The sequence below is a fragment of the Prionailurus viverrinus genome, chromosome A1 (genome assembly GCF_022837055.1).
Source record: "Prionailurus viverrinus isolate Anna chromosome A1, UM_Priviv_1.0, whole genome shotgun sequence".
In the NCBI taxonomy this organism is placed as follows: domain Eukaryota; kingdom Metazoa; phylum Chordata; class Mammalia; order Carnivora; family Felidae; genus Prionailurus; species Prionailurus viverrinus.
The window spans coordinates 209702872-209730105 of NC_062561.1; the positions used below are offsets into that span (position 1 = coordinate 209702872).

At 45.0% G+C, this 27234-nt stretch overlaps 1 protein-coding gene across 2 annotated transcripts in view; it reads left to right on the forward strand.

Annotated features, from left to right (window-relative positions):
* The window catches only part of LIFR (LIF receptor subunit alpha), an 80307-nt gene extending 60863 nt beyond the window's left edge, over nt 1-19444 (forward strand). For both annotated transcript variants that reach the window (XM_047853470.1, XM_047853481.1), the window contains exons 14-20: nt 912-1091; nt 3943-4044; nt 4593-4760; nt 8452-8613; nt 9770-9863; nt 11723-11801; nt 12184-19444. In XM_047853470.1, coding sequence (XP_047709426.1) covers nt 912-1091; nt 3943-4044; nt 4593-4760; nt 8452-8613; nt 9770-9863; nt 11723-11801; nt 12184-12807 — 1409 coding nt within the window. In that variant the 3' untranslated portion in view covers nt 12808-19444. The remainder of the gene's footprint in view (nt 1-911; nt 1092-3942; nt 4045-4592; nt 4761-8451; nt 8614-9769; nt 9864-11722; nt 11802-12183) is intronic.
* The last annotated feature ends 7790 nt before the right edge of the window (nt 19445-27234 follow it).

The window sequence follows — 27234 nt, forward strand, 5'->3', positions numbered from 1 at the left end:
TGCCTTATGAGTACAATTTTTTTTTTTTCCCAGAAAGCCTTTCTTTGACTTTTTTACTAAACCCTTGAATATAAATCAGTTACAGAAATTATGTCTTTTCTCCCATTACTGTGGGAAATTTCGGCCTAACCTACCCAATCCTCACCCCCAACCTTGGGCCTTCCTTATCCCTGGGCCGGGATCTGGCAGGATGGGGAAACAGAACCTCAGCACGGCCCCCTTCCCACCAACCTCTGCATCTCACCCCTCCCTTTGCCCACACTGGCTGTTCCGTCCCACGGCTCTTGATCCCACTGCATTTTAGCAGATTCCCCATTCTTCACACCTTCTCCAGAAACCCCTGCAGCCCCCCGGCGCCCAGACTCCCACCATGGGCCTGAAAGGAAGAGCAGGTCTGCTCCATCCACTCATTCACCGCGTGTCACTGTGCTCCTGCTCCGTGTGCCCCGGGCTGGGGTTGCAGGCACACGCCTCCGCCTGCTGGCGTGGGGCTCATGTCCGTAGTGGACGAGGAGAGGAGAGGTTAGGACTGTCCGCTCGTGCTCTGCACCTGCCTCCGGCATGCCTGCCCCCTGCCTTGCTGCACCTGTGTAGTGCCCTCACGCCCTCAGCCCCATCCCTCCTGACGCTGACCTTCACATCCCAGCCCTGCTGTGTCACCGTCTATCCTGGGTGCTCTTTATTACTTTCTCCAGCTTCTGACTTTATCTGTATATACCGGTAATTACTGTTCTACAACAGAAATAACAGAGCGACATTTCTAAACTTTGCTAGAGATTTATCTAGTTTGAGCACTATTTTAAAATTTCTCTACAGTGAAGTAATTTTTCTAACTCCTGCCCGTTTCCATGAGATTTACCGTATGTTATTGTTTTTAATACAAGTAAAACCCTACTTCTTTCTTGTTGAAGATGATCTCAAAGTAGAGCAGGCTGTCGGGATGGGAAATGGAATTCTCCTCACGTGGAATTACGACCCCAGCATGACTTGTGACTATGTTATTAAGTGGTGTAACTCCTCTCGGGCCGAGCCCTGCCTCATGGACTGGAAAAAAGTCCCTTCCAACAGCACGGAAGCTGTAATAGAATCTGGTAAGATGAACTCATGCCTCTTAATGAAAGTTCTTAAAATATATTTTTAAACGGCAGTATATGGTGTGACTGGGTATAATGAGTGACCACCCCCCCCCCCCCCCCACCACCACCACTGTGAATTGCTGTGACTTTTCTGGAAAGTGCTTTGTAGCCATATGTGTGTGAAATGGTTCATATCTTTTGATCTAGTAATTACTTGTCTGAGAATTTATTCCAAGAAATAATCAGAGTGACATCGGATACCATGTAAGAATGTTCACCACAGTGGTATTTATAAACATAAAAATTGAAAACCCAAACAGCAAATAGGAGAATGAGTAAATTACAGTACATCTAGAAAGTGGAATGTTAACGCCAAAGATTGTGTCAAATATGTAACACCAAGGACAAGTGCTCCTGAAGAAAAAAGACTGGAACCCTAAGTAGTATGGTCTCACTCATCGTGTGCTCAGGGCGCAGGTTGAGGGGTTAGGCAGAGCCGAGAACAAAGGACTCGCAGCCATCACTGCTGGTGTAGGGCATGGGGGCACCCGTGTGGCAAGGGGCATGGTGCGTGCATGTTTTGGGGGGGCCGTTCCCAGTGTCTGACTGTTGATGAGCCGTGAGTCCTACCAGGTGAGCTGCTTTAGATATGAGCAGTCTCGAGTTCAGCCATGAGGAGTGTGTGGTAACCTGCAGGCTAAGCCAGCCCTATCCTTGGTAATTACAGCCCCCTTTCCACTATCATTGTTCCTTCTGAGCGGCTGATGAGTGTTTTGTACCTCTGCCCTCGGGAATTGTGGAACATGTAGCTCAGTGGTGGTGGTGCTTCTCGAGGTCATTCCGTTGCCGTGGTTCTCCCTCACATGGGCACAAGGCTCAGGAGAGCAAGCAGCTGCTGATTCTTATCTCCCAGAGAACCAGGGCTACCTGCCTGCCCTTTTCACTGTCAAATGGTGAAGATGAGTCCCGCCCACGAGATTACTCCAAGTCGGTTGAGATTATTTGCCACTTCTTGAAATATGCAGTGGTTCCCTTCATCCTTTCTTAGAGCATACCTCCCTCATCAGAGTGCCCAGCTCATACCAGCTCCTCTCCTGGGCCCCCTCCTCCCCCCACGGAGCTGCCTGAGTCTCCCACAGTCCTGGCACACCCCACCGGAGCTCTCGTCCGTTTTCCAGCCTTCTCGCTTGGGCTTTGAGAATGACTGGGTGGACTAGGGCAGGCTCAGTGGTGTGGAAAGGGGTCTCCTTGGATAGCGTGTGACCTGTAGGGTGAGAGGGCCAGCCTCCCGTGCCAAGGCAGGTGAGCAAAGGCCCTGCGGTGTGGTTGAGAGAACAAAGGCTCCGAGAAGTAGGTGGCTTGGCCCAACGTCACAAAACTGGTGTGGGATAGCACCAGGATTCACATTCAGAGCTGTTCTGAGCCTCAGGAGGCCAGGAGTTGTCTCCATTATATATGGTTGCTGGGAGGCACTTCTCTTGTCCCCTTTATGTACTCACTCCACTATCCTCTCTATCTTATGACCTCAAAACATGGAACCCCACTCGGGCTCTTTTTCTTCTTAAGGCGGTGGAACCCTATAGAATACTGATACACATAATTGTAACATAACGCTGGGTGCGTGCAGATTACAATAACCTCAGGTACACCTGTCTCGAAAGAAAAAAGTTGCAGAATGATTGTAGAGGTTGATCCATCTCTCCTTTGAGCTTGTAGACCCACTGGTGTTCCTTGGGCATGTAGCTGGAGATCTGGTGCTCTCACCACACCAGAATTTCCCCCCAAGCAGTATCGTCTCCCTAGACCACCACTGGTGAGCTCCTGATTGCCCTTTAAGGCCCTGTTCACATGTCACTTCTTGGTGGATTTTCGTGATATTCTTAAATTCATTTGGTCATTGAAGGTGCCACAGCCTATGATAGACCCCTGTGGTCTAGCACATTGTGTCATGGTTACCCCATTCGTCTGTCCCCCCACCACTCTGCCAGCCTCTCTAGGCCATGGGCCATACTGTGTCCGCCCATTCCCAACATTTCTCACGTTGCATGGTATTGAGGAGGTATCTTAAAAGGGATTTTTTAACTGAAGTTAAGAAGCTTCTCTTGCATGTCTTGTGAAGTTAATAACTCAAGGGCACTGAATGGTAATGCTACAAAGAGAGGCTGACTCTATGGCCAGGTCCTTCCACCCTGCAGCATCAAGGGAGGGCGGAAATGTCAGTGTCTGCTTTGGGGAGCAAGGAGGGAGAGAGAACACTGGCCAGGGAAGGGCTTCCAGGGGCTTGATGGGGACCTGCGACTTGCTAGTAAACTGACCCTGGACCAGATCCTGGGGAGAAGTCTCCATTGCTTGATTTTAAGAAACAAAATGCGGGGCGCCTGGGTGGCGCAGTCGGTTAAGCGTCCGACTTCAGCCAGGTCACGATCTCGCGGTCCGCGAGTTCGAGCCCCGCATCAGGCTCTGGGCTGATGGCTCGGAGCCTGGAGCCTGTTTCCGATTCTGTGTCTCCCTCTCTCTCTGCCCCTCCCCCGTTCATGCTCTGTTTCTCTCTGTCCCAAAAATAAATAAACGTTGAAAAAAAAAATTTAAAAAAAAAATGCAAGTTTTGATCACTGTTCTTTCCCTTCAAGGTCATGTCATATTATAATACTGTTCATTACAACAGAAGCGAATTTGTTTAATTTTTCTTCGGTCACTTTTCACTTTGTCAATTTTGAAAATACAGATGTATTGTTTTAGAAGAAGAAAACATCTGTTTAAAATTAGCTTTGGAAATTTCAGAATAAGTTAGCATAAATTGGATATTTCTAAAATAGATGTCCATAGTAATATGTACTTATTAAAGTTAATTGTGTTCACCCTGTAGATCAGTTTCGACCGGGTGTAAGATACAATTTTTTTCTGTATGGGTGCAGAAATCAAGGATATCAGTTACTGCGTTCTATAATTGGATATATAGAAGAATTGGGTAAGTTACGTGGGTAAGATTTCTTAGAGTTCAAGGTAATGTGAAAAAATAGAAATCAATTGCAAGAGTAAATTCTATAAATAGATTAAATGGAGATACTTAGCTCAAGGAAGGAAAAATAATTCATTTGATGAATTTAAAATCGTGATTACTTCATCTTCATTCCTCTAATGTTTATATTTCACGATTTCACCATTGAGAAAACCAGATCTTCATTTTGATGTCAAAGATACTTAATTTGCACTTAAACGCATTTAAAACACCATTAGCTTCGAGACCGTCTGTTGGAGTGACCACTTACAGACTTGGCCCAGAACGCTTCCCTGGGTGTGTGTGTCCTGGGTTCCACCTGTGTGTCTAGTTATTAGCATATAAGCTTCACAGGAAAAACACTTGTGATAGAATTTCTGAAATTTTACGACTCAGTAGAGAATAAAGTTCTAAGTCCAAATGCAGTTATTTTGGAGGATAGAAATTTCATGAAATGTTGATGTCTTGCTCCGTATCAGTAAATCCTCCCTTAACTATCCACTTTTTCCCTTTTACAGCTCCAATTGTTGCCCCAAATTTTACTGTCGAGGACACATCTGCAGATTCAATATTAGTAAGATGGGAAGATATTCCTGTGGAAGAGCTTAGAGGCTTTTTAAGAGGATATTTATTTTACTTTGAAAAAGGAGAGAGAGACACATCTAAGACCAGGGGTTTGGAATCCGGTAAGTAAATTACCTGATTGTGAGTATAGCAAGGACAGTACTTCCTAGAAGTTCTCATTAACCACAAAAAAAAAAAAAAAAAAAAAAAAGAAAGAAAAGAAAAGAAAAAGAAATTCTGCTGAGCAACTTAATACTTGTTTCCAAAACTGTCTGAAAAATAGATAAATGAAAATGTATGAATATGAGAATTTTAGGATTTTAGTGTGTGATAAAAGACACGTACCACCGTTCATTTAAATTATTTATTCTGCAACCCTTGGTAATAAGCCCCATAGGACAGGGAGACCATCTCTTTCTAGTCTTGTATGATGCATAACATAGCATCTTACATAGCATCTGTAATTATAATGAGGAGAAAAGCTCAGGAACCCAAAGAATGGCTCTGGAGCGTCTGCTGTTCTGTGACAAAGAGCCACCCGTGCAGTTCACCAGGGCCTTAATGAGCTGGCCAGCTTAATTGACTTGACTGGGGACGTGTGTCTCCATTAGATCCTAAAAAGTACAGTCAGTCCTCGATAGTTGGTAAGCGTGTGTCCAAAGACCTTAGAGAATTTTCAAATTTACAAATACAGAGATGTTTGCGCAGACCTCTGGCTTCTCCCTAAATTATATTTCTGTTGGGAGTCAGATGATTCCTGTTCATAGCCACATAACACAAGCATATCATCTTTTCCGTTTGAGAGCTTTCATTTCCCTTAATGACCTCTCCTCAGAAAGAAACCATTTTAATTATTTAATGCCTGTCCAGCAAGTAGAGAACAACAGTGCTGGATGGAGATGCTGACCAGGCATTAGCTAGGTTACTTCCCAGAGCAGCTGCATTCCATGGGTACCTCCCCCACATCACTGAGGTCTGCATTTCCTGAACCTTCCACTGCCTGTGAGTGAGAAAAATCCTAAACACAAAGTTCTACCAACATCCAGAGTCTAGTGAAACTTTTCTTAAATGCTCAGAAATTTTACACTTGGATCAGCTAAAATTCTAGCATATGGACTTCCATTTAGAGGCGATGGATTCGTCACTAAAAGAAGAAAACAAAGGCAACTGGACAGGCGAGAGTACACCAGATGTGGATGTTTGGGAGCTGATGGGCGTGGGGCACATGACCTAGAGAAAAGCGGAGCTCCATGAAATCCAGGTGGACGTTCAGGCTTCAGTGAGAAATAATTTCACTCATTGTAGGGGCCAGGATTGGAGACAGATGGTTAGGATGGATATGGGCTGACCAGTGAGGGTGATTGAAAGTCTGCAAGAAGCAGTTAGAACCCCCAAGTCCTGCACCGACTTCATGTAGTGAACATGAGTGCTCTCTCCTCTGCCTGAAGACAAGGGGTTTATTCTTTGGAGAAACTGAGCCAGAGAGCCTCCAGAGAGGGGAACATGACAGGAAGCAGTGTCTGAAGCACCCTGCCTTCTCCTTCCTCTAATAGAAAGCTAATGGGACATCTTCAGCGAGGCCTGTTTCCTTGGACGAGATTGGAGGATCTTTCTTTGGAAAAAGTACATGGTTCCTGAGGAATGACACAAAAGGTGCTGATAGTGGGGGGCTGTCCCAGTGAAAGGCTGGAAATTGACCTGGTCATTTCCCACCAGTGATAAGCGATGCCTGCCAACCAGTAAGCGCCACCAATTCACAGTGACCTTCCAGAGGCTCACTCTTAACCATGACTAGCAGCCAAGGGTAACCAGATGGTTGAGAAAGATTCTAACATGAGGACAGAAACCGGAAGAAATGAGAGGAAACAGGTTCAGTGTAGGGGAAACAAATTTAAAACTATCCTTGTGTCATTGAGATGCGCTGTATTTATTGAAAGGGCATGATGTTCTAAAAAGGAACAATCAGAAGATATGTAAGGGTTCATCAAAATTAAAAATGTGATCTAAGAAATTTTTAAAGAAAAATAGAAGATAGAGGAAAATTGAAAATAGAGAGATTCTTCCCCAGATTAGATGAATGCAGAGGAGAAAACCTTGGAGTAAAACGATTAGGAAGTTGGAGCATCAGAGACATGCACTGCCATGCGAGAGAGAAGAGGGAAATAGAAGTAAATTACCAAAGCAGGAGCATAAGACCATTTCCCAGAAGTGAAAGACCAGGCTATATAGAGTAAAAGTACACAGATAAATAGGAAAAAAAATCTACACCAAGGTAGATCGTCATGAATTTCCAGAGCACCTGATAGATAAAGAACAAGTCCTAGAAACAGAGAAAAGTGGCTTGTGTGTGAGGCATCAGGAATGAGAGCGGCCTCGGACTTCTCAACAGTATACCGGATGCCAGAAGACAGCACAGCTATGTGATACTGACTGAAAATTCAAGATACTAACTGACTGAAAATCTTTCAACCTAGAAGTCTGTACTCTGTCAATCTTCCAGCCCGTGTGAGAGCAGAACGAAGGCATTCTCAGACCTGGAGAGCTGCAGATCTTTCCTCCCCCATGCCCCCTGGTCAGGGGGCTCTAGAAGAGCCCATCATCCTGAGGAAGCAAGGGGGGCAGGCCCGTCCAGGAGGGTGGGAGCTAGGAAAGCCTCACGTCTGGAGCAGACACCCTGGGGAAGGGACCCCGGGGGACATAGGGGTTTGGGGGGAGCTGGTCGTGGCACTGGGATTTTGTTGTTGGGCCACGTGAAAAATTGTGTTGAATATTCACAGGAGGATATGGGAAGAATTAGGAATAGGTACACTAAGCAAATGAGGGCAAAAACACGCAGTTACAACAGTAAAACAAGAAAGGAAACATGAGCAGACCAAGCAATTTGCCTTAACAGGAATTCATGTTTCTATGATCCTAGTGATGTACACGCTGGATTTCCCAGACATTTCGATGTGTTTGTGTGAATGACATGGGATGAGAGGGAGAAGGGGTATGGAGAACACCAAAGCGTCACCTTCTTTGTAGGACCTGCATACGGAAGGTCTACATCAAATTTATAAATCAAAATCAAATCAGATTTGTAAATCAAAGCACTGCCAGTCTGAGTTTGTTTTTTTTGGTTTTTTTTTTCAAAATACGGAAGTAAATCCGCAAAGAGGCAGATTGTGTGGTGATCGTCGGTGGCAGGGGAAGGTGCTGGCAGGGAGCTGCTACTTTTTGGCCGTTAGCCATTTAGTACAGTTCGGTTTTGCAAACTGTTGTCTTCCGGTATTTTGATTCAAACTTGAAAATAATGGTTTAGACAGTTCTTCATACTTCTTTTGAAATGATTCAAGGCTTCCTCGCCAGTGACTCGTCCGGCAACCCTGGTGCGCTGCCTCTACCCCGGGTGGTTTGGAGCAAGTGCTCTAGCGAGGCGGGCTCTCCTCCCTCCAGCCTCTCTCTCAGCTCAGGCAGGACCAGCCCCAGGCACTGTGTCCCCCTCCCCAGCAAGTTGCGGTTGTGGTGTGTTCTCATGCCCTTAGGAAGAGAAGAGACTTCTCTTGTTTGTCGGCTATACGCTGGGATTGTCCTAGGGAATGTATGGCAACTTCACTTCCACGGGCAGAGAAACTCAAGCTCAGAGAGGTTTACGTAACAGGTCCAGATTCCACAACTACTAACTGGCAGAACTTAGCTGATTCCACAGGCCTTGGTCCTCCCGGTGACCAGCAACCAGTCACTTGAAAGGGATGTGGGTAGAACAAGAGATGAATGACCAGGTGTTTAAAATGGTGTACAGATCAGGAATAATAATCTTCGCTTTAAAAATAGGTCGTTCTGACATAAAGGTTAAGAATATTACCGACCTCTCCCAGAAGACACTGAGAATTGCCGATCTTCAGGGTAAAACGAGTTACCATCTGGTCCTGCGAGCCTATACAGATGGTGGAATGGGCCCAGAGAAGAGCATGTTTGTGGTGACAAAGGAAAATTGTAAGTTAATTACTGCTGTTGAGATGCTTTCCACACTTGAGCGCATAATGCTTCTAGCAAGTTTTGTCGCTGTAGGAACCCTCTTCTAAAAAATTTCACGTGTTGCGTGTTTAAAGTGGATGGCCAGCAGTGTTAAGAGGCCATGGGGATGGCTTCATATTTATTCTTGCCAGTTATCTGGAGCTATTTCCTCGTGAGTACCTAAGAAATTAAGGAATTAAGGATACCTCTGAAGTCTGGAGTTCTGAATGCATGTTGAATTCAGATAATGGTGACCCACTTTATCCTTCTTTGCCCTAACCATTCTAAATGTGATTTTTTTTTTTTAATTTTTTTTTCAACGTTTTTTATTTTTATTTTGGGGACAGAGAGAGACAGAGCATGAACGGGGGAGGGGCAGAGAGAGAGGGAGACACAGAATCGGAAACAGGCTCCAGGCTCCGAGCCATCAGCCCAGAGCCCGACGCGGGGCTCGAACTCACGGACCGCGAGATCGTGACCTGGCCGAAGTCGGACACTTAACCGACTGCGCCGCCCAGGCGCCCCTAAATGTGATTTTTAACATATCTAGAGAAGGGTGAAAGAAATATCCTTAAAAAAAAAAGGAAAGCCCAGCATTCACAAATTTGAGATGGAGACTGGGGAAGATAGTCTTGACTGTCCGTGGCAAAGAACTTGAGTCCAGGCCACAGTGTGTCCTGTAGCCCCGAGGTGGGCTTCACACAATGAGTAAAGCACCATGAGGATACAGTTCTCAGCCAGGGGTGATTTTGCCTCCTGGGGGATACTTGGCGATGTCTGGTGACATTTTCGGATCCCAGAACTGTAGGGTGCTCCTGGGATCACATGGGTGAAGCCCAGGGATTCTGTGGAACTTCCTAGAGCGTGCACGTCAGCCTCCTCGCCCGCCCCACACACAGGGAAGAAGAATCGAATGGTCAGTAGCGCTCAGCTGTGCTCTAAAGAATTTTAAGTAGTAGTGTAAACATCATTAAAATGCCTAAAGGTCATATTTGAGTAGTTTTTCAGTGTCCCTGGAGCAGTGCAATTTTTTTCCCTTTAAATAATCTATCAATTTAAATGTATCTGATAGGAATTTATTCTATACTTCATGCTAAAAATAGTGGTGTGAATATATCCAATATTCTCTTTTTAGCTGTGGGATTAATTATTGCCATCCTCATCCCAGTGGCGGTGGCGGTCATTGTGGGAGTGGTAACGAGCATTCTTTGCTATCGGAAACGAGAATGGTAATGGTACCTGCATTTACTCTTGCTGTTGTGTTCTTAAGAGCATGATTGTTTAGTTTATGTGTTAACGGAGAAGTACTTGGCTGAAACTAGTCAGTGAAAAATGTGGATTTAGTCAGATCAATGTTGGATTTCTTGGTAAGCAAGAACATGGCATGTTATTTAAAGGTTTTTAGTCAAGTGAAAGGTAAATTTTTTCCTGCTGTATTTACTAATAATTTAAGTAATAGCAGATATACTAAAAAATATTTACAGGCATAAATAGGGCAGTACCTCTATGCAAGATTAATGATTAGGATCACATTTGTCCTGATGACCTATTTAGAAACTACCATCATTTATTCATTATTCAACAAATATGAATGACATCTCCCATGTGAAGAGTGAGACAGAGGTGAACTAAATAAGCGTGATCTTTATAGACCTCTATCGTAGTAGGGAAAAGTGGACATTAAACACATAATCATCCAGTAAATGCACGCTTACAAAGTATGAGTGGGTACTAGGAAAGTCACTGGGCACCAGGAGGGGAATAACAGGAACCACGTCACTAGAGATGCCAACCAAGGCTTCCCTATGGGAGTTCCATTTAAGTGGAGTCCCAAAGTGTAAGCAGAGGAGAGAGTTTTCCAGGGAGAGAGAAGAGCTCCTGTGCGGGCCCAGACATTGGAAAGAGCTTGGTCATCTGGAGAAAGTGAGAGGAACTGTGTGTCTGGGTGAAGCTTGAGAGGCAGGAGGTGAGGTGAGGTGGTAAGCAGGGACTCCGTGTGAGAGAGTACATCATGGTAACTGGCAGGCATTGTCCTGGGCTGGGCTTGGGACAGATGGCTGTGTTCAGGCATAGACAGCCCTCACTGGCATTAAAAATGCCATCATTCATGACAGAGAAGAGAATGTATTCTAATAATCTCGGTTTATAAATTAGCATAGTAATAGTTTAGAACTATAGAATACCCTGTTTTGGTAACCATATTTTCATTACCAAAAATCACATTTTAAAAATGACTTTAATACAAAAGATAACATGAGAGAGTTTATTTTTTTATTATTTTTTTTAATGTTTATTTATTTTTGAGACAGAGAGACAGAGCATGAACGGCAGAGGGTCAGAGAGAGAGGGAGACCCAGAATCCGAAGCAGGCTCCAGGCTCTGAGCGGTCAGCACAGAGCCCGACGCAGGGCTCGAACTCATGGACCGTGAGATCATGACCTGAGCCGAAGTCGGATGCTTAACCGACTGTGCCACCCAGGCGCCCCAACATGAGAGAGTTTAAAAGCTAGAACATTTCATACTTAACATTTAACAAAGTTGTTTTGTTTTTTCCTGCAGGAATTTCAAATACTAAACTTCCTTTTAACAGCTATAAATGTAATATGGCACTGAGAAAATACCCTTTATGTTTGCATTTAGTTTTTGCTCAACATTAATAGCCTTTTCCCCTAATAGTCCAGAACCTGTTACGAGCAGTGGAGAACTGCCTGATGCAAATATGTTCCCACAGTAATGGGCCCTGCTTAATCTAGTTTGCACTGTGGACGTTTGAGTAGATGAGCAGGTCCTCTGTTTCACTTATGATTTGGGAGTACAGTCACCATTTCAATTCACTGCTTTCTATTTTCAGAAGATGCTGTCGTTCTAAAATAGAAGTACCGCTTGTCTGTCTCAAATAGGAACCTCTCAGTGCATTGTACACAAAGGTTCATGAATGATCACACTAAAAAGGATCTTGCATTTTTATCTCAGAAGTTCACTAAAGCATCATATAAAATGTCCAAGTAAACCTAGTGATTTACTAACTTATTTGTTGTCTAATTGATCATCTCAGTTATTAAATGTACTTAATCATCTTTATTTAAAGGATTAAAGAAACCTTCTACCCTGACATTCCAAATCCAGAAAATTGTAAAGCTTTACAGTTTCAGAAGAGTGTCTGTGAGGTAACCCTTTATTTTCTTACATTTCTCTTTGAAGTACTGGCCTCCTTTTTTCAGTCTTTTGTGAAAAGCTTTTAATGTGCAAATATCATCCAACGTAAAATGTATCAAGCGAAAGAGCAGTGCTTTAACATCTGCTGAACTTCTGAAATTATTAATTTTAACTCATTTTTACCATGCTCTTTTTTCCATTGCTATTAATAGCAAGGAACATATTGATATGTAAAAAAGTAACTTTGTTCTAGCAGGTACCACAGAAGAGTAGAGACAAATTTGTATAAACAGCTGTGAAAAAAATCCCTCCAGCAACGCCCCTTTTTGTAGGAAGGGCATTGTGGCAGCTTTTAGTGCTATTCTTAATCATTGTTTCATAATCTATTTCTAGGGAAACAGCGCTCTCAAAACATTAGAAATGAATCCTTGTACCCCAAATAATGTTGAAGTTCTGGAAACTCGATCAGCAGTTCCTAAAATAGAAGATACAGAAATAATTTCTCCCGTAGCCGAGCGCCCAGAAGAGAGCTCTGATGCGGAACCCGAGAACCACGTGGTTGTGTCCTATTGTCCGCCAGTCATCGAGGAAGAAATACCGAACCCGGGAGTGGATGAAGCCGGAGGGACCTCACAAGTCATTTACATCGATGTCCAGTCCATGTACCAGCCTCAGGCAAAACCAGAAGAGGAACAAGAGAGCGACCCCGTCGGGGGGGCAGGCTATAAGCCACAAATGCACCTCCCCATCACTTCTACTGTAGAAGACCTGGCTGCAGACGCTGACTTAGATAAAACTGCAGGTTACAGACCTCAGGCCAATGTAAATACTTGGAACTTAGTATCTCCAGACTCTCCCAGATCCACAGACAGCAACAGTGAAATTGTCTCTTTTGGAAGTCCCTGCTCCATTAACTCCCGACAATTTTTGATTCCTCCTAAAGATGAAGACTCTCCTAAATCGAATGGAGGAGGGTGGTCCTTTACAAACTTCTTCCAGAACAAACCGAATGACTAACACTGTCACTCTGTCACTTCAGTCTGCCATCTCAGTAAGCTCTCACTGCTGGTGCTGCCGTGCCAGCACGGGGCATCTTGGAGGGATCCTGTGAAGTGTTGTTAGCAAGGTGGACCTCACTGCGCAAGTTACACTCCAAGTGTTAATGTGCTCTTAACGTAGTCTCATGGCCCAAGTAGGGTAACTCAGAAATCCAGACCATGCAACTCATTTCGGAGCTATCTGTGATTAGAGCCAAAGAATTCTCTCGTGCTCCACCTTTGGGGAGCACTTCACGGCTAATCCTGTCCGGTCCCACACGTGCAAAACAACTCCCACAGCAGCACGTTCTGTTCTGTCAGTGGTTTTCTCATACGGATACTTTATGGAATTGCAAGCAGATTTACAGGCACAGGAGAAAAATGTCAAAGTAACAGATGATGTTTATTTGCCTGACACTTGCTCCATTTAGATGAAAACCAAGCACAGATTTCAAAGTTGTTAACATCATTCTCCTCTATCCACAGCATTTACGAAAAATTAATATAATTTTTACCGTAGCAACAGCTACTTAGTGTTTTGTTTGATAAAGTATACTGATTTCCGTGCCTACTGTATAATGGTTATCAAACAGTTTTCTCAGGGGTACAAACGTTGAAAAGGAGCGTGACACTGACCAGCCCAAATGAGAATCGTGTTCTCTTGCTTTGGGAGGGTTTACAAACCTGTCCCTTATTTTGTAGCTTGCATGCTGACTTCCCTTGTTGCAGTTGGTTGCCCTAATACTTAAAATTGAAGTTTCTGAGACTGCAGATCTAAGTGTTTCTAAACATCTGTTTTTTTGCGTGTGACACGGTGCCCGTTTTGTAAACATGAGCAAATTCAGCATTACTGATAAACACAGGATTCCAGGGGTTTCCTGTTTGAGGTGACTACTGGGCAGTCTCTCTGTGTCGGCTATTCTCGTGCAGCCCTGATCGGTGTCAGTGCCTCCTGAGAAGGCTGTGCCACGGAGCCCCACGCACCCAGGCGGTGATGACCCAGGACATCTCGTAGCAAACGTTCCTCCTGATCAGGCACTTTGGCAGGTTCTGCCTCTGAAATGATCGTGAGTCCAGACTGTTTGATCCAGTCCTCAAAGTTTTAAATCTAAAACTAAAAAGATAATGCTTCCTGTAGGAACAGTTACTCAAAGGCTATTTTGTATGAACTGTCACAAAGTCAGTTTGAATCCATGGGCACGCCTGCATTAAGGGCACAGCATTTTCTTTGTGAGCTGCCCGTGATTGTGTGTCCTCTCAGCATCCTCTGCCCCCTTTGGTCTTCATAAGTGATGTCTAGGACGAATGTGGTCAGAATGAAAAACTCAAAAGTGTATCTTCTGTTTCCCACACCCCCACGTTGTCTTGTGTGTTTTGTCTTTTGACAGTTAAGGCAAAGTACCTGAAAAATGGAAATCTCTGAATACATCAAAATGTGCCTGGTTTTTTCTTTTTTATCATTCGAGGTTCTGTGATGTATTTGCATATAATGGATCAGTTGTCTTTTTTTCTAGCTCCTAATGTTTCTTTTATAAAAACCACGTCATGGAAAAAAGCCACAGGGTGACAAGGAGCAAAATCCATTTGGGTACTCTATGAATCCTGGCTCTAATTGCTAGAGTTCAGCTAAATTCTTGAGCTTCATGTTATATGGACACGTGGGATGAACTAGAACTAATTATACACACACACAGTATATTAAAACCATGTCATAGCTCCTTGGGATTTTCAACAGTGAAAAATCTATCAAGCCAGAGCCATCCCTAACAGTTTTCTCTTCTTCTTTATCTTCTTGGGCTCCTTTCCTCAGCTTACACCCCAGACACTCAGACCTGGGGCTGCCTTCGTTTCCCGCCGTGGCTGGTCATTACCACACCCCTGCTGCCCGCAACTCATGCCTCGTTCCCCCTGAAACCAAATGGATCCTGCACTTCATCTCCTTAGGATAGCATACGTGTTGGCTAAGGTAGACATTTTTTTTTGGTGTGAACTACACCTCACCGAGAATGGGAAAAGGCAGGCCAGCAGAAATTGATCTGTGTCATCAGTATATATGCATTATGCATTGCAGCCGTGGCCATGTGGATCCGATGCCCTTTCCAGCCTATACAGCTCATTTGTTCAGCTGACAGGGAATATCACTGGGCTCTTGAGTCCTTTCACCTTGTCCGAGACTTCAGTACTTTTCCTGCATGAAAAAGGTTCAGAGAGCTGCTCGGCTCTGCTCTCCCCTGCCTCTGGGGTTCCATACACAATGATCACTAGGTTAATGGGAAGCAGAGTTAACACTGTTAGTGTGGGTAGGCTCCTGATAAGTTGCCTCATGCTTTGGAGTATGTGGTTTAGGTGTCAGGCCAAAGGTTCCTTGCCTTTTCCCACGGAATTGAAGATAGCCAGACCCACTGTGTAAATCCTAAGTTATTACCTCCCACCCACTCCCAACCCCCCAACCTGGGCATATGGGGGTGGCCTCAACACGGGGAGACAGAGGGGAGGGGTGGAGAGAGAAGATGCCCTTTGTCACATATCCAGTTGTTTGTGGCACTGGAGACTCTGGTAAATGTGCACTGTCCGTCAATGCTGGGGCCATGCTCCAGTGTGAAAAGCAGTTTCGTAGGGGTCCTGCTCTGTCCAGTCATGGTAGCGCCTCTGCCTGGGGCAGGGGAGACTAGAATTGTTCTCTCCAGCCCTTCCTGACTGGGAAAGTAATTGGGAAATCCCTCTTTCCTCAACCAAGGCCTAGTCATTGCTTAGAACATTCTAAATATCTGAACTACAGTTACGCCCCACCATGTCTGTTTAATAGTACTGTGTATTAGGACGCATTTTCATATCTCTTACAAGCCAGTTCACTTAGTAGCCGATTTCAGATCAAGTTTCCCTTGTGAGAAATGGAGATTCTGGTGGTCATTATGGCTGCCTTTCTCTTGTGAGTGGCCCTCCTAGATAAACAACATTTAGCATAAAAATATTCTTAGAAGACGTAGCTAGCATTTTGACATCAGCTAGAGCTTGTACATTATAGACTGCGTGGATTAATCTCCACATAGAGTTGCAGTCATCAGTGTGTTGAACTGTAGAAGCCTGGATTTGAGATTGTGGCCCTGGGTATCTGGACAGTTGTGTGTTTATGTGCTTAGGTGACAGAGGTGCTCTGTTCTGCAGCTGAGACTCAGAAGCAGCCGTTCGTGGAACAAGTTCAGGGCGGAAGTGTCAGCCTCGTCTTCCATACCAGCATAACCTTCACGGCCCGTGGGTCTGAAGAATTTAGACACCCAGTACTGTCGCACTCTCAGAAACTGGTGAAAGTCACACTGTTAAAACTTGATGCAACTTGGATTCTTGCTGGAAGTTATTAGTCCTGTAATTCTTAGTGGTTTTCATGTTGTCCGCGTTTAGGAACATTACAGCCCTTTCTGTGTTTGAATAACTAGATTTAGGTTAGTGCAAAAAGAATTTGAAATCCATTTTACGGTCTTTTGAAATTGAAGTACTCCCTAACATTCGACATGCAGAAAATGTTATCTCAAAGCTTTCTACTGCTCAGGCACATAATCTGATAAGACTTTTTTTTTTTTTTTCTATTTACGCTAAAGTAATTTTTACTGTTATCTGTTTCGAACCATTTAAACATTTGCATATCTTTTATAAAATGTCTTTTTCTTATTTCTTATCTAAAATTAAGCATCTCAGAATTCAAATGTGAGATCATTAACTATTTACAAAGACTAGGTACATAGTGGGAGTTCAATGAGTAATTATCGAGGCCCCTTCCAGAACGTGCAGAATAAGCAGTTTTCCTGAAGGGTGGTATGCATCAGGATCTAGCTTGTGTGGATCTAAGACTATCGGCTGAAAGATTCAGATCTACTCACGAAGTAGCTCCAGTTTCAACGAAAACTTGGGAAAGACTCCTGCAAAAGCATCACTGTCTTATTCCTTCCATCTTATTCCCTCCCTCATGAGTATTCGTAGTGTCTTTTTATTTGATGGCTACAAAACTTGGGACCTGTTTGTGCCAACCAGCATGTGTTCTAGCGAACCAACACTACACTGATGTGTGAGCTTAACCGATTAATATAAGCACTCATTCATTCTCTAGATAAACTCTTTCTTCAAAGCATTTATTTTAAACTGGCACTTCCCGCCAGAACAAAATTCCATGGTACCATGCCCATCCATCCATCTTTTTATATCCAGAAGAAAATTATCCAGAAGAAAAAAAATATAGATCCAGAAGAAAATTTTTCACAGAAGGAAAAGATTTTCTAAACTTACTGTAAATGCATCTTTTAGATCTGACCTTAGAATATCATTGGGAAGCACTTGGTTTAAATTTGCTCCATTTATGTCTTCATGGATTATGTACCAGGGCTATTAATATTTAAACTTCTTATTTCAGTACGGTCGTGAGATCTTTATTTCTTTTCAGTTTGAGCTTTTGTCTATTACATGATCACATCCATGCCAGTTATAATACAAATGAGCTATTTTTAATGCCTATATGGAGGATCAAGAACATTAAGTTCATGTGTCAGGCTTTATCGTGTGTGGTAAAATTCCAGGGGATGTGATTTGATCTGGAATATATCCAAATTCTTACAATTGTGATACTGAGTTCTGAAAGGTTTCTGTTGCTTTTAATCATGGGTAGTGCTTATTTCTCCCTCTATTAAGAATGTTCATATTTTGGATTATAAGTGTCTAAGTTATAGACAGAATTTACCTATGTAAGACATAGCTGCAACATTTTAATGAAAATTAAAAGTGTTTTAAGAGGGAAAACTTCTGAATGTTTTTATGTACAAGTGCCTAGCTGAAGAACCATAGAAACAGGAAGTTCAAAATCTCTTAAATATGGCAACTATACTGATTGAATATTAACCAAATACAAAACGGTAATAACATAGTACTTTTTGATGGCTATAAGTTAAAAGATGTGAGTGGGGGAAATGAATATTTAATTGATAAGAAAATTAATTTGTGTTACATAAATCTTCTGAGATTGCCTTTGCAGTCAGTAGCCAGTCATAATTTTAAAAAGCCCAAATAACTAACACCATAGACCTTATGCTGTCCTTAAGCCAAAAATACTTTGTATACCTGGTTGATGGCTTATTTAAATGTATTGAAGTTCCTTATACACTTAAAATGTACTTCCCTTCATAATTATTCCATTTTAAAAAGGGGTAACTTTCAATTTCTGAACTTACTATTTCTCCTAAGCATTCCATTATAAGAGCTCAGAAAGATTTCTAGATGGTATATAAAATTTTCATTGAAACATGGACAAGCTAAACTGTTAGGTTTAACATTAGTATTTTTGTAATGGAGCATAGAAAACAATAGTAATTAATGATTTTCATAAGACATTTTTCAAATATTCTGCCCCCAATTTGATTCCAAAACCTTTTGGATGTTTATGATATACTCATCTATTTAATTTTTTCCTTCCAACATAATGCTTTGGGAAAATGTGAATATGTTATGAATAGTTGAAGACAACACACAAAAAACCCTGTTCGGTTTGTTGTTGTGGAAGGGTGGGTATTCTAAGATACCATGGGCTTTGTTTCTCCTGTTATTTTCTCAGAAAGGAGCATGGCTTTTTCTTACATACATTTCAATTCAGAGTTGCTTGAAAAAGATTGGCCTGGATAGAAAGACATCCAAAATTTGAGATAGAACCACCTTAAAAACAGGTCCAAAGGTAAAAGTCACTTAAAAACTTAACTATCCTAAAGGAATGTGTTGCCTTTTCTTCTCTTTCATTAGTTGGCCAGAAGTCAGAGGTCCTCTTCATAACATTAGGAAATTGCCATTTTTTTACTTTCAAAATTGCATCGTAGTGAATTACTGTTTACAAAATACACATACTGTGAACAGATATAACTTTTTGTTTTTTATAAGGTTGTTTGTAGAGTGAGTGTTTTTTTTTTTTAAGGGTTCTGTGTTAAATATTTTCAGTTTTTAAAATAAATACTAGTAACTGTTTACTAATTTTTGTTTGGTCAGGTGTGTGCAGATGTAGCGGAAAGATAGGGAGAAATCAAATCCAACACTGTTCCTGTATTCATTTCTTAAAATGTCACCACTACAGACTTAAAAAAAAAACAACAAAAAACCCGAGCTATAATTTGTGATAATCTGTACCTAAAATCATACTTAATCATATAAGGAAACATCTAAATACTCATGTAGAGGAAGCAAACCACAGATTGCAGTATATTTGTGTGATTCAGTCTGATTCACAGAATTCCGAGTTCAAAATGGAATAAAACAACTCCACTTAACAGAGATGACAACTGAAGTATTTTCTGCCTTGTGAAAATGTGGAGATTATGTTGCTGTTAGAATGGAAAATTTGAACATTTTATATCCTCGTATAATTTCAGAATTTAGTTTCCATATCTTTTGGAGAACATGGTTATATCAAGAACATAGAATATAAGTAACCTATTACTAAGACACCTTAAATGTAAAACTAGTATGCTTGGCTGTTAACTCTAAAGATGTTACTTATGTTTGTTTTTAAAACGTGCATGTATTTAACAATTTTATCATAGTATTGTCATGGAAAAAAATAAATATATTTTCTTACAACTTATGCAGACGAATTTGGGCATTACTGTTTTTTTTTTCCCCCCCTCCTGTCTTAAGCACTTAGGAAAAATACCTTCTGCTTTAATACTTCTGTTAATTCTGATAAGAATTACACTGGTTTATGAAGCAATAACGTAGGGCTATCTATACATTTTAAATATTTTAATACATTGCTATGCCATTGAGATAATCATCTGTATCTTCCACTAAATCTATAATCTGTGTACCAGAAATGTTAGCATAAAAATATCCAAAAAGCGGGACTCCAACATTATAAAACAACACTGGTCCTTAAAAGTATGGTTTCTAATTTCTTCCCTCTGAAGACCAACATTTCTGGAGCTTCTAGGAATATATCAATATTAGTTTTATCTCAAGTTACCGAATTTGGAAATCCAGTCGTTGCTTCAGCAAAACCTCAGTAATTTTCAAGTAAGAAGTGATCTTAAGTAGAATTTCATAAGGGGGAGAAATTAAGTCTTTGGTCCTGTGTAGCCTATGCCTTACCCAGAGTAACAACTGAAATATGAATGGGCCACAATTTAACCTGAAGAAACTGTGAACTAATTTTAAATTAGTTGTGAAACACGTGTTAGTGTTTAAGCCCTAAGAGAGCGTGTACATGTGGTCTGTCCTCCAGGGAGATGTCCATGCATAACTTGTTTCCCAGATAGTGAATTCTTGAGCCAAAATATATAGCCCCATCAACCGTAGGGACTTTGAAAAGGTCAAAAAGAGAGGAACGACGTATTAGGGAAAGAAGAGATGTATGAACTTGTTTTTAATGTATTCAACATCACCAAAAATGTTAGTTTACAAACCCCAGTTCTTTACAAAAGAGCTGTGTAAAAGTTAGTTTTGAATGGCCTATGAAGTTGATCCAGTACCCTTCCCCTGGAGCGACTGACAGAAAAATTGAATTAAAAGTATTTATTCGGTCTCTAAGAACCAGCGAAGTTGATGTAACTAGAGATGTCTTGAACTAATTCGGGATTAAATTGGAGATGATTTTATCCCAGAGTGATTAGTTTCAGATTAAAGAGACAAGAAAAGCTTTTGAGGAGGATTTTGGTAAAAACTGGGAAGCAGAAATCCTGTTAAAATGAGTGCAACTGAAGTGTCCTGGCTGCTCAAGATTCTCTCTGAACCTTTGAAAGGTGAGAACGAGTCTGAGGTCCCAGCTCAGATGCAAATCTGCTTCCCGGGTGACCCCAGCCAGCTTTATCACTGCTGTGGAAGCAGGCCCTCACGTCTCCCGCCGCAGACAGCCTTCCAAGGCCGGAGCCTCCGCCCCCCCCCCCCCCCCCCCCCGCCGCCGTCTTCCTATCCCTGCAGGTGCTTGGACACCCCTCGCCCCCCACTCACCTGGTCCTCAGGGCGGATTCTGATTCGAGAGGCAGGAGGCCCTGAAGAAGCAGAGTGCAAGACACGTGCACCCTCCTAATCCCAGATTGCCCAATTACCAACAGCCAATGGCACCCTTCACAAATGAACCTCGAGTCTAATTTTCTGCCGTTGGTGGCTCCTTTCCTCTCCTGTGGCGGTGGACGGGGTTTCCCGTGAGACCAGGCGGCGGCTGGCTTGCCTGAGCCACGCACATCCGGCTCCCAGCTGGTTTCACCACCTGCTACCTGGCCCACCCTGGGGGAATTACCAAACTCTCCCTTTCCGCCCTGAACGGTGGGTCTTGATAACCTCGCAAAGCTGTCGTGAAGATTCCCATAGTGTATGTGATGCTCCCAACAGAATAGGTGTGAGATTCTTACATGTGACTCTATCCCTCCAGAAGCCTCAGAAACGGCTCTTTGTGACAGGCACCTCAAATGTGAAAATGCATTAGACACGGATAAGATGCACCTTAGGCTCGGCCCACAGTTACCCAGAGGGCTGTTTGTTACACGGCAAGAGTCCTGCCAAGATGAACCACGGGGCCTGTTCCCACCTGCTCAGATGCTGGACTCCACCTTTCTTTACCTGGGTGACTGTCTCCATCCTCACGTCTCAAAGTATTGCTGGCTCAGGGAGTTCTCTTCCAGTGTCCCAGGACCTCCACCTCTCCACGCACCCCACCTGTCCCTGCACCCCACCTCTGCACGGCACTCCCACCTCTCCCTGCACCCCACCTCTGTGTAGCACCCCCACCCCTCCAGGCAGCCCACCTCTGCACAGCACCCCCACCTCTCCCTGCACCCCCACCCCCTCCGCTCACCGAGCACGGTTCTAACGCTTTCTTCAACACAGAAATTGAGCGTCTCAGCGCTGCATCCACAGAGCACAGCACAGTATCAGACACACCCCAAGAGCCTGATAAATAGTCCTGAAATAACCGTACCTTGAAAAGCCAATACGTGGCCTGTTTCCTGGCTATAAGAACTACATTATTTTACAGAGAGGTGATCCGCCTGTGGCAAAGTCTCCAACCATGGAAGGACAGGGGGTCCTCACGGAATTGCTGTGCCTCAGACAAGGTGGTGGCCCAAGGCGCTCCTTCTCTGGTGAGCCAGGGAGGGTTTGTTCACCGGAGGTCCTCAAGTATTTGTTGAACGTGGTGACCCTGTGTTCCTCCTCAAGGAAATTTGCTCTTATCCTCATATCTCTTTGACAGCAGTGGATAAAGGATAAATAGCCTTGACTGAAGTGACAACAGGTTCGAGCCCTCCTTCTGCCCACCATCCACCACCACCGCACCTCCTCCCTGTCTGGAAATCGATTTCCTTCTCTCTGGGTTAGGTTCTCCGTATTCTTCCAAGTGACAATTTGCATAACCAGGCGATCCATTTCTGTCCCCACCTCTCCTCCTTGAATTGTGCATCTGCTTCTCCAGAAGACAACCCTTATGGCATCTCTCAGACATTTACCTGATGGGTAGGTGAGTCTCGGTAAGTTGCGCAGGCCACACGGGGCTGTAGACCCTCACTTTACCTGGGGCTAACACGTCTCTTCTCTACATCCAGAACTTTCTTCTCTCAGGTCAGATGACCCCAGAGAGCTGGGCCCATAGGGTCAGGCTCCTCCAAGCTTACAGGCAACTGCCTTTTCCAGTGGCCTCCCAGCATGATGGGCAAGGACTCTGGTGGGCCTGGCCTGTGTCACGTGTCCGTCCATGGGCTGGTCATGTGGCTGTTCAGAGGCCACTTTTACAAAAACCACACAGAGTCCCCCAAAAAGAAGAGAGGTAGAATTTCGAGTGGCCAAAACAATAAATATTTACTACTGGCTCACTGAAGAAAAACTAGAAAATAAATGAAAGGAAATGGGAAAAAAATCGCTATCTTCTTATATAGCATTAGCTATTTTTAACACTTTGCCTGTTATCCTCTCGGACATTTTTCCTATGTGGATGTGTATATGTAAATATTTACACATTTTCATATACGTGTATATGCATGCATATATAAAAGGGTTATATTGTATATTCTGTTTTCAAACCTGACTCTTTTAACATATTTTGAAAATCTTTTTTTCATATCAATAGAATATTCATGTGCATTGTTCTTTCATGGATATGTAACACTAGCGTATGGAAATATTATTTAAATTTCTTATTCCTTAGTCCTTATTGAATTCCTTTAGTCTGTAATGTATTCATACTATTCATATTTTCATTAAATAATGGATGACTTCGAAAGCCAGGCAAAGACGTCTGGCATTGATTTGGCTGGGACTAAAAAACAACACTCAGATTTCACACTAGGAACCATTAGCCCATTATACTCAAGCGCTCCCCAACTTTTCTATGCCATAAAATGTAGTCTTTTATACCAACTGACTAATGAAGATTCTGACTTAACGCAGAATTCTGCTTACACGGTACTTCCTCTAAGGTGACAGGGCAGACAGCGGGAGCTCGGGAGTGGGGGCTGCTCAGGGCTCATGCAGGGTGGCCGTCGGAAAAGGCCTGGCTCAATTTAGCCAGTCCTCGGGGCACCCACACCAGCAGCTGAACCCCATCCCGGGCCCTCCGTTATTGGTAAGAGTCCCTGGACCCACAGGAAACAGGACTTTCAGGAACTATAAACAGGGATTTTGAAATCTTTTGATACCCTCCGGGAATAGAAGTCCCTTTATCCTAGGAGCCTTTGACTCATTGTCTAGGGACACGGCAGGCTGTGGCGCATTCTTTACTAAGAGAGCACATGACATGAACGTGTCTTAGGAAAACAAATCTGGTTTCCAGTGAAGCACTGTGTGGGAGCTAGCACCGCCCGGTAGTCAGGGCTGATGGGGTCTAGCCAGCAGAATTCTAAGATGGCCCCCAAGATGCTCGCCCCTGGTGCACGGGCTGCTACAATCCCACTCCCTGGAGTGTGAATGTGACAGGATGGCACTCCCACGATTAGGTTACCCATCAGTTGACTTGTGTGCATAGAAAGGAAGATTATCCACGATGGGTAGCCGAATCAGGAGCGCTCACAGGAGGGAACGGGCCTTGAAAAAAGTCTCCTGACCGCTTCGAAGGAGCAGGTGGCCGGTGAGTGTGCCAGACGAGACCACAGCCCTGGGGGACACTTGGATCTGAGGAGCTGGATCTTCTCTGTCCTTCGTACGCTCACCCGTGTCTCATCCAGGGGTCGGTTCCCACCGAGGGAATCCTTAGCAAATGCTCATGAAGCAAACGTGTGTTGGCACATTCTGTGAAGGCGAGCGCTAAAGCAATGCATGTGAGGCCCCAAGAGATCATTTGGCCTCCCTCCAGCCTAACAGCCCCCAAGCCTCTGAACAAACCCCAAGGGCTTTGGGCTGCCAGGCCAGAGGCAGTCCTGTCACTGTAAAGAAGACCCCCAACCCTTGGCAAATCATTTTACCTCCCCGGTCCTGAGGGGCTGGACCAGTCTGTCCCCCAGCTTCATTCGTGAGGCTGGAGAAATGTGACTCGGACAAACAGCGGGTACATTTTCTGCTCTGACAGTGCCCCCATATCATGCCCACACTCCACCAGGTGCCCTTTGGAGCTGACGCTAGTGACAACACAGGACGCCTGCAGCCGGGGCAGCCTTGAACTCATACGGCTCTCCTCCACACTCTCTTGGTCTGCTAGTCTCTTCACCTGGTCTCTGCTTTCCTGCAGCCTAGCAGGATTTTCTGCAGCTGATCCTCTGGCCCGGTGCCTGTTACTTTTGTGGCTAAATGAGGATATCTGAGCAAATTTCTTGAGCTCCCCTGGCCTTCCTTCTCAGAGACATTCCAATCCAAGTCCTCTTTCAGCCAAGTCGGAGCTGCAGCCCCATAACCGGGCTGTCCAAGGAGGCCATAGCCCCAAGCGGGACTCTTGCTTGGAGGTGGGCAGCTGGGACACTGGGGGAGGTCGCACCACGTGTTTAGAGATTTCCGTGCCTCTGTAAGCCACTTGGAGCGTGAGCAGGTCAGCAAGATAAAGATAGACAAATAGAAAGCTGCGACCTCATCCCAAATACTGAGACATAGTGTTCCTCTCACATCCTTCCAGGAAAAGACAAGTGCTCCCAGGAGCCTTTCTAGGACCAAAGACGTCTCTGCAAAGGCAGACACGAAGAGGAGGAGAGACAGCGAGCTTTCTCCGCTGCCTGCTCTGTGCTTTCAGTTCTTGGCCGGGGCCCCGGGGAGCACGCTGCTGCTTGGAAATAGTTTGCAACAACTCCCCCGGGTTCTGGAGGTTATTTGTGGAGGGGGAGGCGGAGGTGAGAAGGGAAAAAAACTTCAAACCCAGACCTCACTGCATCCTGGGGGTCCCTGAATCCCCACCCTGATGGAATGGCTCTGGTTTCTGCTTTCACATTTATTCAAACCGGAGTCCTTGAGAGAAGAGAACTTTGGAAGAAGGCAGACTCGGGGCTCGGATGGGAAAGCGGCAGACGGACACTTGGGCACTGGCCCCTCACCCCCGGGACTGTGCTGCCTGTGACAACTAACCTGAGGACGCAGCAGAATGCCGCGGAAGAATCCCGGAGCCCCTGAGCTGGTCCTGTCTGACTGCAGGTCGGGGTAAGGGGTAGGAAAGTTCCACAACGAAGCATCATGCTTGTGTCCTCATGGAAGGACCACGGGCAAGGTGCCAGTCTTTCTGGCCAGCTTGTCTTGCCAAGCCAAACAGGCCATGCGCATCCGCTCTGGGCGCCATCAAAGGAGGACCGTCATTAAGATGTAACACGTGAACGTGAGACTGGAGTGCAGTTCCCCACGGGGGCTATCCCAGAAGCGAGTTCGTGTCGTTGCCCGAACATAGCCACCTGTAAGCTGGAACTTCCGGAGTGACAGCCTGTCACTTCCACTAAGACCTTTGAGAAGCTGATCGCACACGCTTATCAGCTAAGGGTCTGGGCTGGCGCAGGGCACCCCCACACCCCCACCCCCGTCCTCAACGGCAGCTACCGGATGCTGCCGGCCTGGGCAAGAGCTAGAAGAGGCCATGAAGGGAGTGTGGAGGGGCTAATGCTTTGTCCAGTCCTCTCTCCTAAAAGATTAATCGTCTTTCTACTCGGAGCTGGAATTCTCTGCCTTTATTTTCCCCAGCAGCTGGGCCTCTGCAGGCTGCTGCAGGCGCTCCCCATCCGAGGAGGAACGGCCTTCTGGGGCAGGGGGGTGGCTCTCAGAGCCGAGAGGGCTTGGGAGCCTCTCCCACTCTCTATTCTTCTTCCTTTGGGAACTCACAGTGCTAAAAACAAGCATTCTGAGAACCATATTTTTCTGGGTTAAAGGTGAAAAATGCAGCATTTCCTCCAAGTGGAAAGCACTGGGGCTGCCAGCTCCGGGCACATTTCCGAGATCCTTCCTCCCACTCAGGGAGGAGGCAGGGCCTGCTCGCCAGGGGGAGAAGGGATGAGGTGGGTGGCAGGGGAAGGCGAGGAGGGAAGTCGGAAGGAAAGCACCGGTTCCTCTGGAACCAGGGCAGTCAGTGTATGGAAACCTGAGGCCTGTTTGTGTTGGCGCGGGCCTGGAGGCTGGGACAGCACCGGCTCCGGAAATGAAGAGCTAATAAGAGGGTGGGCGAGCGGGGCAGCCATTCGGAGTGGTGCCCGCCAGGCCGGAGTCATCAGGCTGCAACTCACGGGCTTCTGGGACACTGCAGGGACCAAGACCTCCCCCCTACCCCCCCCCCCCCCAAGGCCTTCCAGAAAGAAATCCCACAACGGGGCTTAGAGGAAACTAAGCCAGTTTTAATAAGAAAGGCAAGAACATCCCCTGTCCTCACCCCATCCTCAGCCATCCTTGCTTAGAACACATGGAAGTCTGGGGAATTTTCTCAGGTCCTGATTGTGGGACGAAAGATCTTCAGGAATCCACGCTTCACAATATCCTTCCCGGGCAGGACAGGCATTGCGTTCACCTCCCGGCTCCCTGGCTCCTCAAACCTCTCTCTGGAGCCAAGGGCCCAGGAAGCTTCTTCGACATCCTCTCAACAGAGCCGCTACCCAAGGGCTATGCCACAAATCCTGTCCCACTGCTAGTTCCCCTTCCTTAGAATAACAGCATAGCTGCCCAGTACCAGGCAACAGGTGGAAGGAGGGAGAACAGAGCCCAGCAGGGGAGGCTGGAGGAGGGGCAGAGATGGCCCCTGGGCCGGCCACTGACATCTTCACAGACCTCGTCCCCACCGCCCCACCGCGGGGACAACCACGGCCAGGGGCCGCCTCACCCTTGCTGTGCGTCTCGCCCTCTGCTGGGTGACTCAGCAGCTGTCTCCCTCCTACAGAGGTGTGGTCTCTTTCTTCATCTCTCGCATCTATGGGCTTGGGCTAAGACGTGGCAGAAGGGACCCGTGGCAGTTCCGAACCTAGGCTGTCAAAGGCCTTCCACCTTTACTCCAGTTTATTCCTCGTCCTCTCCT